The 12,703-nt window shown below is 42.3% G+C and overlaps 1 protein-coding gene across 1 annotated transcript in view; it reads right to left on the reverse strand.

Moving 5' to 3' along the window:
* The window catches only part of LOC101342627 (vomeronasal type-2 receptor 1), a 38,224-nt gene that overhangs the window by 11,093 nt on the left and 14,428 nt on the right, over window positions 1-12,703 (reverse strand). Inside the window, 5 exon segments of the mRNA XM_012558563.1 lie at window positions 42-61; window positions 64-714; window positions 717-858; window positions 4,056-4,333; window positions 7,860-7,875. Of these exon segments, the coding sequence (XP_012414017.1) occupies window positions 42-61; window positions 64-714; window positions 717-858; window positions 4,056-4,333; window positions 7,860-7,875 (1,107 nt within the window).

Consider the following 12,703-nt stretch of genomic DNA (forward strand, 5'->3'; position numbering starts at 1 on the left):
TCTCTGCTCTTCCCCGAATCATGCACACATTTCCCTCTCACCTGCCATGGCTGAAAGTGTTGAGTTCTGCACACTGCCCATTGTCATGTTCACAGGTGACCAGGTCCTGCAGAGCGTGGGCAACACTGTAGACCACTGTGTATGCAAGCTGCAAGTCACTCACATTCTGGAAAGGGTACTCTTGGCCTCTTAGGCTCTCATTCCCTGAGCAGAACTGGATCCCTCCTGCAGATGTGCTGGTCCCCGCTGGCCCTGATCTCCTGCTGGGCCACTTGCATCCAAAGATGACCTCCCAAAACCTCTGGGTGAACATGTCTTGTGGGGTCCAGGTAGGGTGCAGGCAAGCAACGAATTCCAGGAAGCCGGGGACCTGACTGTGGTGTGGTGGCACAAGGCTGAAGAAGCCCTGTAGGACCTGGGAGATACGTGGGATGGCCAGGGCCAGAATGCTGTGCAGCGTGTCCTGGCTGACACACACCCGGCCCAAGACCCTGCTGCCCAGCAGCCCCCGCAGAACAAGGTGGAAATTTTGATTGCTCAGGAAGACCAGAATGACCTTTGCAGTGCAGACTTTTCACCTGTGGACGATGGCGTGGGTCTTCTCCAGGGACTCTTGGGAGGGGACTTGGAGGTTGAACTCAATACAGACACTGGCCTGAACCAGCTTTCAGGTCACCAGTGTGCTGCCCTGCTGGCCATAGTCGTTATCCTGGCCAGAATGCCTACCCAGGACCATCTGAAGTGGATCACCAGCTGGGCCACCATGTGGGAGGATGTGAGGTCACTGGACATGGTCCACATGAAGGATGGGAACTGGGTTTTGTCACTGAGGCTGGCCAGAGTGGACTTGTAGCTGACCTGGGCAGGAAGGGGCCCAGGCATTAAGGATAAGAACTGAGTATGAGGATGGACCCTAGAATGGAAGCTGAGTCACGGGTTGATTGTCAGGTTTAAATGAGAGAACGAAGGTAGCTTGAATAGAGCTAGGGCACAATTCATCCTACTTTGTCTGGAACTTTGCTTGCTTTATAAAGCACTGAAAGTACCGAATCCCAAGAATACCCTCAGTCCTGGGCAACGAGGATGATTGGTCCCTGTTATGGATTGAATTTTGTCCCCCCAAATATGTGTTGTAATTCCTAACCTCTATGCTTGTGGTGCAGCCCTGGTGGCACAGTGGTTAAGAGCTTGGCTGCTAACCAAAAGGTCGGCAGTTTGAATCCACCAGCTATTCCTTGGAAATCCTATGGGGCAGTTCTATTCTGTCCTATAGGGTCACTGTGAGTTGGAATCAACTGGATGGCAACGGGTTTGGTTTTGGTTTTTTATGCCTGTTGTTATAATCTCATTTGGTACTGAGTAATGTTTACGTTAATGAGGCAGGATTAGAGTAGGGTGTATCTCTAGTCAATCTTTTGAGATATAAAAGAGATTAAACAAGCACGTAAAAAGTAGTGATGGGTAAAGACAGATGCCAAGTCACATGAAGATTGCCCAGGAACAGAAGCTCAGAAAAGACAAGGATCTTCCTCCAGAGCTGACAGGGAGAGAAAGGCTTCTGCTAGAGCCAGCACCCTGAAGTCGGACTTCTAGCCTCCTATACTGTGAGAAAATACATTTCTGTTTGTTAAAGCCATCCGTTTGTGCTATTTCTGTTACAGCAGCACTAGATGACTAAGACAGTCACCCTACTGGAGCAGAACCTGATACATGATAACCTCTCAAGAAACATTAGCGGTTGCTGTTATATTGCCAGCTCCCCTAGTGGTGCGAACAGTTTGTGCTTGACTGCTAACCTAAAGGTTGGCAGTTTGAACCCACCCAGCAGTGCCTCAAAAGAAAGTCCTGGTGATCTGCTTTTGTAAAGATTATAGCCAAGAAAACATTATGGAGAAGTTCTACTCTAACACATCGGGTTGCCATGAGTCAGAATTGACTAGACAACAATAGAGTTAGTTTGATTTTTTTTTTTTGTTACATTGCATAGTCCAAAGAGTCTTTGCCATCCCTGAATGGTGCAAATGGTTAAGCACTGAACTACTAATCCAAAGGTTGGCAGTTCAAACCCACCTACAGGCTCCTCAGAAAGCCTGATGATCTGCTTTCAAAAGGTTACAGCCTTGAAAAACTTATGGAGTACTTCTACCTTGCACATATGGGGTCGCCATGAGTTGGAGTCAACTGAACCATAACTAATAAAACCACTAAATTGCTTCCAAAGTTAATGTGCTTATAGATCCCCTGGGACATTTTTGAAGTGCTGATGCTGATTCAGGAGGTCGTTGGTGTGGCCCCAGAGTCTGCGTTTCTAACCTGCTCCCAGATAACACCTATACTGCTGGACCTTGGTCTGCAGTTTGATTAATGAGGTTCTACCCCACTAAGATACAATGGAATCATGTAAGTAATATTAAAAAATACTGATGTTTTAACCAACTTCACCATCCTTCTGTTCCCTCACTAATGAGACTGATAAGTCTTTGGCACTTGTGCATTCTATCTTTGTATGAAATTATATTTTTGAAAATGCTCTGACAGGTATGGAGGTTCCATCAAGATGCCCAGCTGGACTCACTTGCTCTTGTGCACGTCACAGGCCAGTTAAGCCCCAAACCAATCCATCTGTAAAATAGAGATGATCAAACATCTGCTTCATAGGATCCTTGTAAGAATCTGATGAGCTTATGGATATACTGTGCTTAGAGCAATGCTCAGCTTGCAGAAAAGAGCCAAGGAGTGTAAGCTGTTACTGCTTTCCCTTGTGACAAAGAGCCGAGAGTTCAGACCCAGAAACAAAGAATATAGCTCCAATTTCACAGCCTAGCTTTGTGCTCATTGCACTTATTCTAATGTTTTCTTGTATGTGTGGTGGGTGATAATCAATGGCCCATTTACCACTCAGACATAATGCTTCCTTTGTAAAAATATAACTTTAAGTTTAAAAAGAAATGGAGTTTAATAGAAACTCTCATGCATTGGAACCCTTATATACATGCTGGCGGGAATGTAAATGGTGCAGCTGATTTTAAAAACATCTGGGAGTACTTCAAAAGGTAAAACATACAGTTACCATGTGACCTGGCAATTTCACTGCTAGACACATACCCAAGAGAAAAGAAAGTGTATGTTCAAAAAAAACTTGAACATGAATGTTCATGGTAGCATTATTCATAATAGCCCAAACTTGGAAAAAACCTAAGTGTCAATCAGGCTATGAATGTATACATAAAATGTAGTGTATCCATACAATGAAATATTATTTGGCAATAAAAAGAAATGTAGTACTGACACATATTACAACACAGATGAACCTTGAACACGTTATGCCAAGTGAAGGATGCCAGACACTAAAGGCCACATACTGTATTATTCCACTGATATAAAATGTTCAAAACAGGCAAATTCATATAGACTGAAAGTAGATTAGTAGTTTGCCAGGAGTTGTGAGGGGTGGGAAGACTGGGGCATGACAGCTAATGGGCACAGGTTTCCTTTTTAGGGTGATGAAAATACTGGAATTAGATTGTACTGGAAATTCTGGAATTAGATAGTAGTTATGGTTGCACAACTCTGTGAATATACTAAAAAACCACTAAGCTCTATACTTTCACAGGGTGAATTATATGACATGTGAACTATATTTCAATAAAGCTCTTAAAAACAGGAGGAACACAAGGAGAAAAGTTAGCGCTTGGACAGACAACCATCACGGGAATGACCCCAAAGACCTGAACTTTGGGAAACACTTCGGGGTGGAGTGAGGCTGGTTGGCCTTGAGCCTGACTGCCTGAGTTGACATCCAGGCTCCAGCCCCTCCTGGCCTAGTGAGCTTGAACCTGCCATTCATTTTCTCTAAACATGTTTCCTCGTCGTTGCAAAGGGGATTATAGTTCCCTCACCACAAGCCATGGCAAAGAGTAAGAATATTGTCAGGCATGCAAAGTATTACCAGGGAACCTGGCTCCGTGGAAGCAGGGTGTCAATATCACAATCATTGGTAACATTACCATAATTCTTGTTAGTGAAGGGAAAAGGCTTTGGCAAAGGAGACTCACCTGGGGGAATTTGTAGAGCCCCAGAAACCAGGCCAGGGGGATGGACAGGGTGGACTCTGTGTCTACTATCAGGGCAGCTTGGGGAGGACTGGCTTGACGCATGTAGTTGGGGGTGGGTTCCTCCTGGCCTGTGAGGAAGACCATGGCCTCATAGAGGGCTCTGGACAGCCAGTCCCTGGAGTCCGAGATGGAGAAGCCCAGTGTGTGGTTGGGAAGCAGGTGGGAGTCCCTGTTGATCTCCTTGATGGCAACGACAAGTCCTGGGCCACCTGGTAGCCCTACATGTTAAGGCTGAGGGAAAGAGAAGTCCATGTTCAGCATTTGCTACTGGTGCAGAAGGCGATAAATGTGAAATCTTCTCTTCCTTTTCCAGATTCACTGGTGTTATGGATTGAATTTTGTCCCCCCAAAATGTATGTCAACTTGGTTTGGCCATGATTCCCAGTACTGAGTGATTGTCCACCATTTTGTCATCTGTTGTGATTTTCCTATGTGTTGTAAACCCTGCATCTATGAAGTTAATAAGGCAGTATTAGAGGCAGTTATGTTAATAAGGCAGGACTCTGTATACAAGATTAGGTTGTATCTTGAGTCAATCTGTTTTGAGATATAAAAGAGAGAAGTGAGCAGAAAGACAGGGGGACCTCATATCACCAAAAAAGTAATGCCAGGAGCAGATTGCATCCTTTGGACGCAGGGTCCCTGCACTGAGAAACTCCTAGACCAGGACATGGATCTTCCTCCAGAGTCGACAAAGAAAGCCTTCCCCTGGAGCTGGTGTCCTGAATTCGGACTTCTAGCCTACTAGACTGTGAGAGAATAAACTTGTTTGCTAAAGCCATCTACTGGTGGTATTTCTGTTACAGCAGCACTAGACAACTAAGACAACAGAAACTAGGGCTTGGACGAATGCACCTTGATGGCCCAATGGTTAAGCACTCAACTGCTAATAAAAAAATTGACAGAACCCATCCTGTGGATCCTCAGAAGAAAGACCTGGTGATCTGCTCCAGTAAAGTTCAAAGCCTAGAAAACCTTATGGGGCAGTTTTATTCTGTCACTTGGGATTGCTATGACTTGAAATAGACTGTATGACACATAAAAACAATGGCTTAGACAAATTTACAAAGGCACCTCACACACAATAACCCTGTCTCTTCTGCCCTTCTTCAAATATACAGAACATTTCTACTGACACTCAGGTTTAATCTGTGTATGCGCTCTAACGTTCTAAGTTGACTGTGTTTTTTTGATAAACTTAAGTTTTAACTGCTCTATATATCTTACCTTTGCCTGACTCAATAGAATGATAAAATGAATGACCAGCTTCAACTTCAAAGTAAAAAGAGAAAAAACATGCTTTTTCTGTTTTATTTTCCCCTATTTTCTGTTATCATGATAAATTCCTGCCTGTCTTTTTGGGGGAGCACTTTTCTTAGTTACAAGCAAGGTGCTGCCCATCCGTAGACCCACGAATCAAATAAAATTTCAAATTATAACAGTGCACAGATTTTCTTTCTTTGACAGAAGAGAACAGAACTTTATCCGTGATTCCTAGGCATATATCAAGAGGAATGAAGACATATGTCTACAGAAACTTGTACTCAAATGTTCATACCAGCATTATTCATAATCTCCAGAAAAGACTATGTCAGTACTCCTGTCTGCAAAGATTATTGGGAAACCCAGTACAGAAAAGGGTGCTGTGAGCAAACAGGCGATGGGCGGAAGGGAACCCAAGCGTTGATTAGTTCGTGAAGAGATTTGTTCACTCAATAAACATCTATTGGATGACTATTGTGTGCCTGGTTCTCTTCTAGGCCTTGAAGGTCTAGCAGTGAAAAAGAGGGAAGAGCATTCTGGATCTACAGGGTGGGGACAACACTGGTAACAATTAATTAATCCATGTTTAGACAGAGACAAATACAAGCAAGAAAATAAAGACCAGGAGACAAGGTGAGGTAGGTACTGAAAGATAGACAAATGAGCATTCAGACAAACAGAACAAACCCTGACCATGCAGTTGGTATTCCGAGAATCAGTAAGTGTCTGAGGTTTTAGAGAAACACCTCTGAAGGTACTCTTAGCCTTCAGAGACTCCCAGCCAACCATCCCAGCAGCCACTTACTTGAAAGATGCCAAGCCAGCCAGCGGAGAAGTAAATTTGAGCAGAGTGGTTCCAACAAAGTAGAAGATGGCAAAACTGCCTCTGACTACCAGGTCCCCAGGCTGTTCAAAGTGAGGCCTCTTCCCTGTTGATCCCCAGCTTGTTAGCTTAGAAAGTGAGGCTCCAGAGAGGGACCCCATGAGGGCAAGGAGCAGGGAGCAGAGCCTCATGCCTGAGAAGGTGGCTGAGTAGCACCCACAGGGGGGCACCTACAGTCCCCATGTTTGTCATGCTTCAAGATGACAGAGCTTTTATCTGGGAGTTCACCCTTCACTCCTAAGCCTGGGACCAGGGATACATCTGGACCCTACCCAGCCTCAGAGGAGACTCAGGCATCCAGACCTTGGAGAGAACAGGGGAGCTTGGATCAGGACTGGGCAGCTACTAAATCCCAGGGCCATTAAAAGTTTCATCTCCTGGAGTCAGGGCCAAGATGGTGGAGTAGTCAGACGTTTCCAGTGTTCCCTCTTAAAACAAAGACCTTAAAAAACAAGTGAATCAATTATATATAACAATCTAGGAGCCCTGAACATCAAAGGCAAAGTTGATGAACCAGACTGAGTAGCAGAGGGAGGGAGAGACGGTTTGGAAGCAGCGAGGAGTTGCCAGACCTGACCTAACGAGAGCCTGAGCCCTTCAGCTGGGATCAACTCGGGGGTGAGCAGTGAGGGAGGCAAGCAGCAGCACTCAAGAGGTGTTTTCCACACTGGGAGGGACCCAGCAGCAGAAAGTCTACTCGGCCATCCAGAACCAGTGAGAAACAGCCCTCAATAGGTGAAAGACTAGTACTTGTGTCTGGCCTAGCGTGCAGATCAAAAACACCCCCCTTAGGGAAAACCTCTCTCCCATTTACCTCCTCGCTCCCTGCTCTGCACTGGGTCCCGGACAGGCTTCAGCAATTGCCGAGTCCCCTGGGCCAGAAGTAGGACCCATCACATGCCCTGAGCCATTCTCCCTGCTTTGGAGAGTGAACAAATTAACAAACAGGGAAAAAATAATCTGCTGGCTCCCCTAAGCCAGGAACTCAGGGTAGGCACAACTCCTTTGCCTAGGCACAGGCATAAGGGATCCACAGACTTTGAGTGCCTTTCCCCCTGCACAGGCTTGTGTGGGCACATTTCAACAGCGTAGGCCCTCATTACTGCAGTACAACAGGGTATATACCTGAAGTCTAACTTCAGCTGTTTCAGCTGTGAAGTGGTAGGTTCATGACATTTGACACTGCTCTGCCCATTAAGCAGGATCTTCACCTACCCACATCAGGGGTCTGAGGACTGGTGGCTCCATCCATGCCATCTAGCCACCTGCAACAAGGGACCAAGAACAAGAGGTGCCCCCAGTCCTTACAGCCAACAGCATTGGGTGCTCATAGTCTGGCTGCTAACCCTCCCATCTATGTGCTCTAGGGAACAGGGACATGCTTTCCTCCTACACACTTGGGGGTGGCCATCAGCCCCCTCTCTTGCTAAGCCTGTGTCCCCCTGCTGCAGCTGGATGCCTGTGCCTACACCAATCACCCATGCCTGTCTAGAATTGTAAGTGAGAGCCTGCACCACATACTCGGTGGCCGACTACCTGGACACCTGAGCTGAATCCATACAGGAGGAGTAGGCAGACTCCTGGGCTTACATACTTACTGGCAGTTGTGGCCACCTGGGGGCAGGACATTGGAGCTTCAAGGGTGCTGGTGACTGGGCTAGCTCACACAAGCAGCCTATTTGGGCATATCAAAACAAAACAAAGCTAGGACACACTAACAAAACATAAAATAAATAAATATAATAACTTATTGATGGCTCGGAGACAACAGTCAATATCAAATCTCATAAAGAGGCAGTCCATGATGGCTTCAGCAAGCTGCCAAAATAAAGAATCTAGAAATTTTCCAGAGGAAAAAAATTTCTTGGAATTACCGGAGATAGAATACAAAAGATTAATATACAGAACTCTTCAAGAGATTAGGAAGGAAATTATGCAAAACACAGAACAAGTAATGGAGGAAATTAAGAAGATTAGAGAAGAGCATAATGATAAATTTAACAGGCTGCAAGAATCCATAGAGAGACAGCAATCAGAAATCCAGAAAATTAACAATAAAATTTCAGAATTAGACAACTCAATAGAAAGTCATAAGAGCAGAACTGAGGCAATCGAAGTCAGAATTAGTGAGATTGAAGATAAAGCACTTGACACCAATTTATTTGAGGAAAAATCAGATAAAAGGGTTAAAAAATGAAGAAAACCTAAGAATTACGTGGGATTCTATTAAGAGGAATAATCTATGAGTGATTGGAGTACCAAAACGGGGTGGGGGGGGATAACAGAAAATACAGGGAGAAGTGTTGAAGATTTGTTGGCAGAAAACTTGCCTGATACCATGAAAGATGACAAGATATCTATCCAAGATGCTCATCAAACCCCAAAAGAAAGTCACCAAGACATATTATAATCAAACTTGCCAAAACCAAAGACAAAGAGAGAATTTTAAGAGCAGCCAGGGATAAACAAAAAGTCATCTATGAAGGAGAGTCATAAGAATAAGCTCCGACTACTCAGCAGAAACCATGCAGGCAAGAAGGCAATGGGATGATATAAAGCCTTGAAGGAAAAAAAAAAACCTGCCAGCCAAGAATTACGTATCCAGCAAAACTGTCTCTCAAATATGATGGTAAAATTAGGACATTTCCAGATAAACAGAAGTTTAGGGAATTTGCAAAAACCAAACCAAAATGACAAGAAATACTAAAGGGTGTCCACCAGTTAGAAAATCAATAACATCAGATAACAACCCAAGACTAGAATAGAGGACGGAGCAACCAGATATCAACCAGATAGGGAAGTCACAAAAATAAATCAAAGCTAAAACATTGAAAATAGGTAAACAGAGATATCAATATGTAAAAGATGACAATATTAAAACAAAAAAGAGGGACTTAAAAAATGTAGTCGTAGATTTTTTCATATGGAGAGGAAGTCAAGGTGATATAAAGAAATAAAAGACTGGTATAAACTTAGAAAAATAGGGGTAAATATTAAGGTAACCACAAAGGAAACTAACAATCCTACAAGTCAAAGTAAAAAAACAAGAAAAATATAAACACTCAGCAAATACAAAATCAACAACGACGGAAAAGATGAAAATACATAAAGAAAAACGACTCAGCACAGAAAATTAAGTGGAACAAAGAAACTGTGAACAACACACAAAAAAACACATCAAAATGACAGCGCTGAACTCATACCTATCAATAATTATGCTGAATGTAAATGGACTAAATGCACCAATAAAGAGGCAGAGAGTGGCAGATTGGATTAAAAAAACATGGTCCGTCTATATGCTGCCTACAAAAGACACACCTTACACTTAAAAACACAAACAAACTAAAACTCAAAGGATGGAAAAAAATATATCAAGCAAACAACACTCAAAAAAGAGCAGGAGTGTCAATATTAATCTCTGACAAGATAGACTTTAAAGTAAAATCCACCACAAAGGATAAGGAAGACACTATATGTTGATTAAAGGGTCAGTACATCAGGAGGACACAACTATAATAAATATTCATGCACCCAACTACAGGGCTCCAAAATACATAAAACAAACTAACAGCACTGAAAAGAGAAATAGACAGCTCCACAACAGTAGTAGGAGACTTCAACACACCAGTTTTGGTGAAGGACAGAACATCCAGGAAGAAGCTCAAAAAAGACATGGAAGATCTAAATTCTACAATCAACCAACTTGATCTCATAGACATATAGCGAACACTCCACCCAACAGCAGCCAAATATACTTTCTTTTCCAACGCACATGGAACATTCTCCAGAATAGATCACATATTAGGCCATAAAGCAAGCCATAACAAAATCCAAAGCATCAAAATATTACAAAGCATCTTTAGTGACCATAAAGCCATAAAAGTAGAAATCAATAACAGAACAAGTAAGGAAAAAAATCAAACACACGGAAACTGAACAACACCTTGCTCAAAAACTACTGGGTTATAGAAGAAATTAACGATGGAATAAAAAAATTCATAGAATCAAAGGAGAACAAAAACACATCCTACCAGTATCTTTGGGACACAGCAAAAGCAGTACTCATATGTCAGTTTATAGCAATAAATGCACACATACAAAAAGAAGAAAGGGACAAAATCAAAACATTAACTCTACAACTCAAACAAGTAGAAAGAGAGCAGCAGAACAAGCCCTCGGGCACCAGAAGAAAGGAAATAATAAGAATTAGAGCAGAATTAAATGAAATAGAGAATAGAAAAACAATTAAAAGAGTTAACAAGACCAAAAGCTGGTTCTTTGAAAAGATCAACAAAATTGATAAACCCTTGGCCAAACTGACAAAAGTCAAACAGGAAAGGAAGCAAATAACCCATGTAAGAAATGAGATGGGTGATATCACAACAGATCCAACTGAAATTAAAAGAATCATAACAGAATATTATGAAAAATTGTACCTTAACAAATTTGAAAACCTAGAGGAAACAAATTTCTAGAAACTCACTACCTACCTAAACTAACACAAACAGAGGTAGAACAACTAGATAAACCCATAACAAAAGAAGAGATTGAAAAGGTAATTTAAAAACTCCCCCCACAAAAGCCCTGGCCTGGACGGCTTCACTGGAGAATTCTACCAAACTTTCAGAAAAGAGTTAACACCACTACTACTAAAGGTATTTCAGAGCACAGAAACTGATGGAATACTCTGAAACTCATTTTATGAAGCCAGCATAATCCTGATACCAAACCAGGAAAAGACACCACAAAAAAGAAAATTGCAGACCAATATCCCTCATGAACATTGACGCAAAAATCCTCAACAAAATTGTAGCCAATAGAATTCAGCAACACATCAAAAAATAATTCACCATGATCAAGTGGGATTTATACCAGGTATGCAGGGATGGTTCAACATTAGAAAAACAATCAATGTAATCCATCACATAAATAAAACAAAAGACAAAAACCACATGATCTTATCAATCCATGCAGAAAAGGCATTTGACAAAGTCCAACACCCATTCATGATAAAAACTGTCAGCAAATAGGAATAGAAGGGAAATTCCTCAACATAAGTAAGGGCATTTATACAAAGCCAACGGCCAACATCATCCTAAATGGAAAGAGTTTGAAAGTATTCCCCTTGAGAATGGGAACCAGACGAGGCTGCCCTTTATCACCACTCTTATTCAACATTGTGCTGGAGGTCCTAGCCAGAGCAATTAGGATAGAAAAAGAAATAAAGGGCATCCAAATAGGTAAGGAAGAAGTAAAAGTAACTCTATTTGCAGATGATATGATCTTATACACAGAAAACTCCGAAGAATCCACAAGAAAACTACTGGAACTAATAGAAGGTTTCAGCAAAGTATCAGGATACAAGATAAACATACAAAAATCAGTTGGGTTCCTTTACACTAACAGAGAGAACTTCGAAGAGGAAATCACTAAATCAATACCATTTACAATAGCCCCCAAGAAGATAAAATACTTAGGAGTAAATCTAACCAGAAACGTAAAAGACCTATACAATGAAAACTACAAGACACTACTGCAAGAAACCAAAAAAGACCTACATAAGTGGAAAAACATAACCTTGCTCATGGGTAGGAAGACTCAACATTGTGAAAATGTCAATTCTACCCAAAGCAATCTGCAGATACAATGCAATCCCGATCCAAATTCCAATGGCATTTTTTAAAACTATTTCTTTTTTTTTGTTATTGTACTTTAGGTGAAGGTTTACAGAACAAATAGTTTCTCATCAGTCAGTGCACATATTGTTTTATGACATTGGTTAACAACCCCATGAGATGTCAACAATCTCCCTTCTGACCTTGGAGGACCTTTTTTTTCTTTCTGTGAAAATATACATAGCCAAAGATACACCATTTAAAAAATTTCTACATGTACAATTCAGTGACATCAATTAAGTTGTGCCACTATTCTCACTTTAGATGAAGGTTTACAGAACAAAATAGTTTCTCATTAAACAGTACACATATTGCCCTATGATAATGGTTAACAACCCCATGACATGTCAACACTTTCCCTTCTCAACCTTGGGTTCCCTATCACCAGCTTTCCTGCCCCCTCCTGCCTTCTAGTCCTTGTCCCTGGATTGCTGTGCCGCATTAGTACCATTTTGTTTTATAAGGCTGTCCAATCCCTGGCTGAACGGTGAACTTTGGGAGTGACTTCACCACTGAGCTAAAAGTGTGTCTGGGGGCCATACTCTCGGGGTTTCTCCAGTCTCTGTCGGGCCAGTAAATCTGGTCTTTTTTTCGTGTTAGAATTTTATTCTACATCCTTCTCCAGCTCTGTTCAGAACCCTCTGTTGTGATCCCGGTCAGAGCAGTCAGTGGTGGTAGCCAGGCACCACCTAGCTGTACTGGACTCAGTCTGGTGGAGGCCTTGGTAGCTGTGGTCCGTCAGTCCTTTGGACTAGCCTTTTCCTTGT

This window comes from Trichechus manatus, unplaced genomic scaffold, assembly GCF_000243295.1.
Source record: "Trichechus manatus latirostris isolate Lorelei unplaced genomic scaffold, TriManLat1.0 scaffold00176, whole genome shotgun sequence".
NCBI lineage: Eukaryota > Metazoa > Chordata > Mammalia > Sirenia > Trichechidae > Trichechus > Trichechus manatus.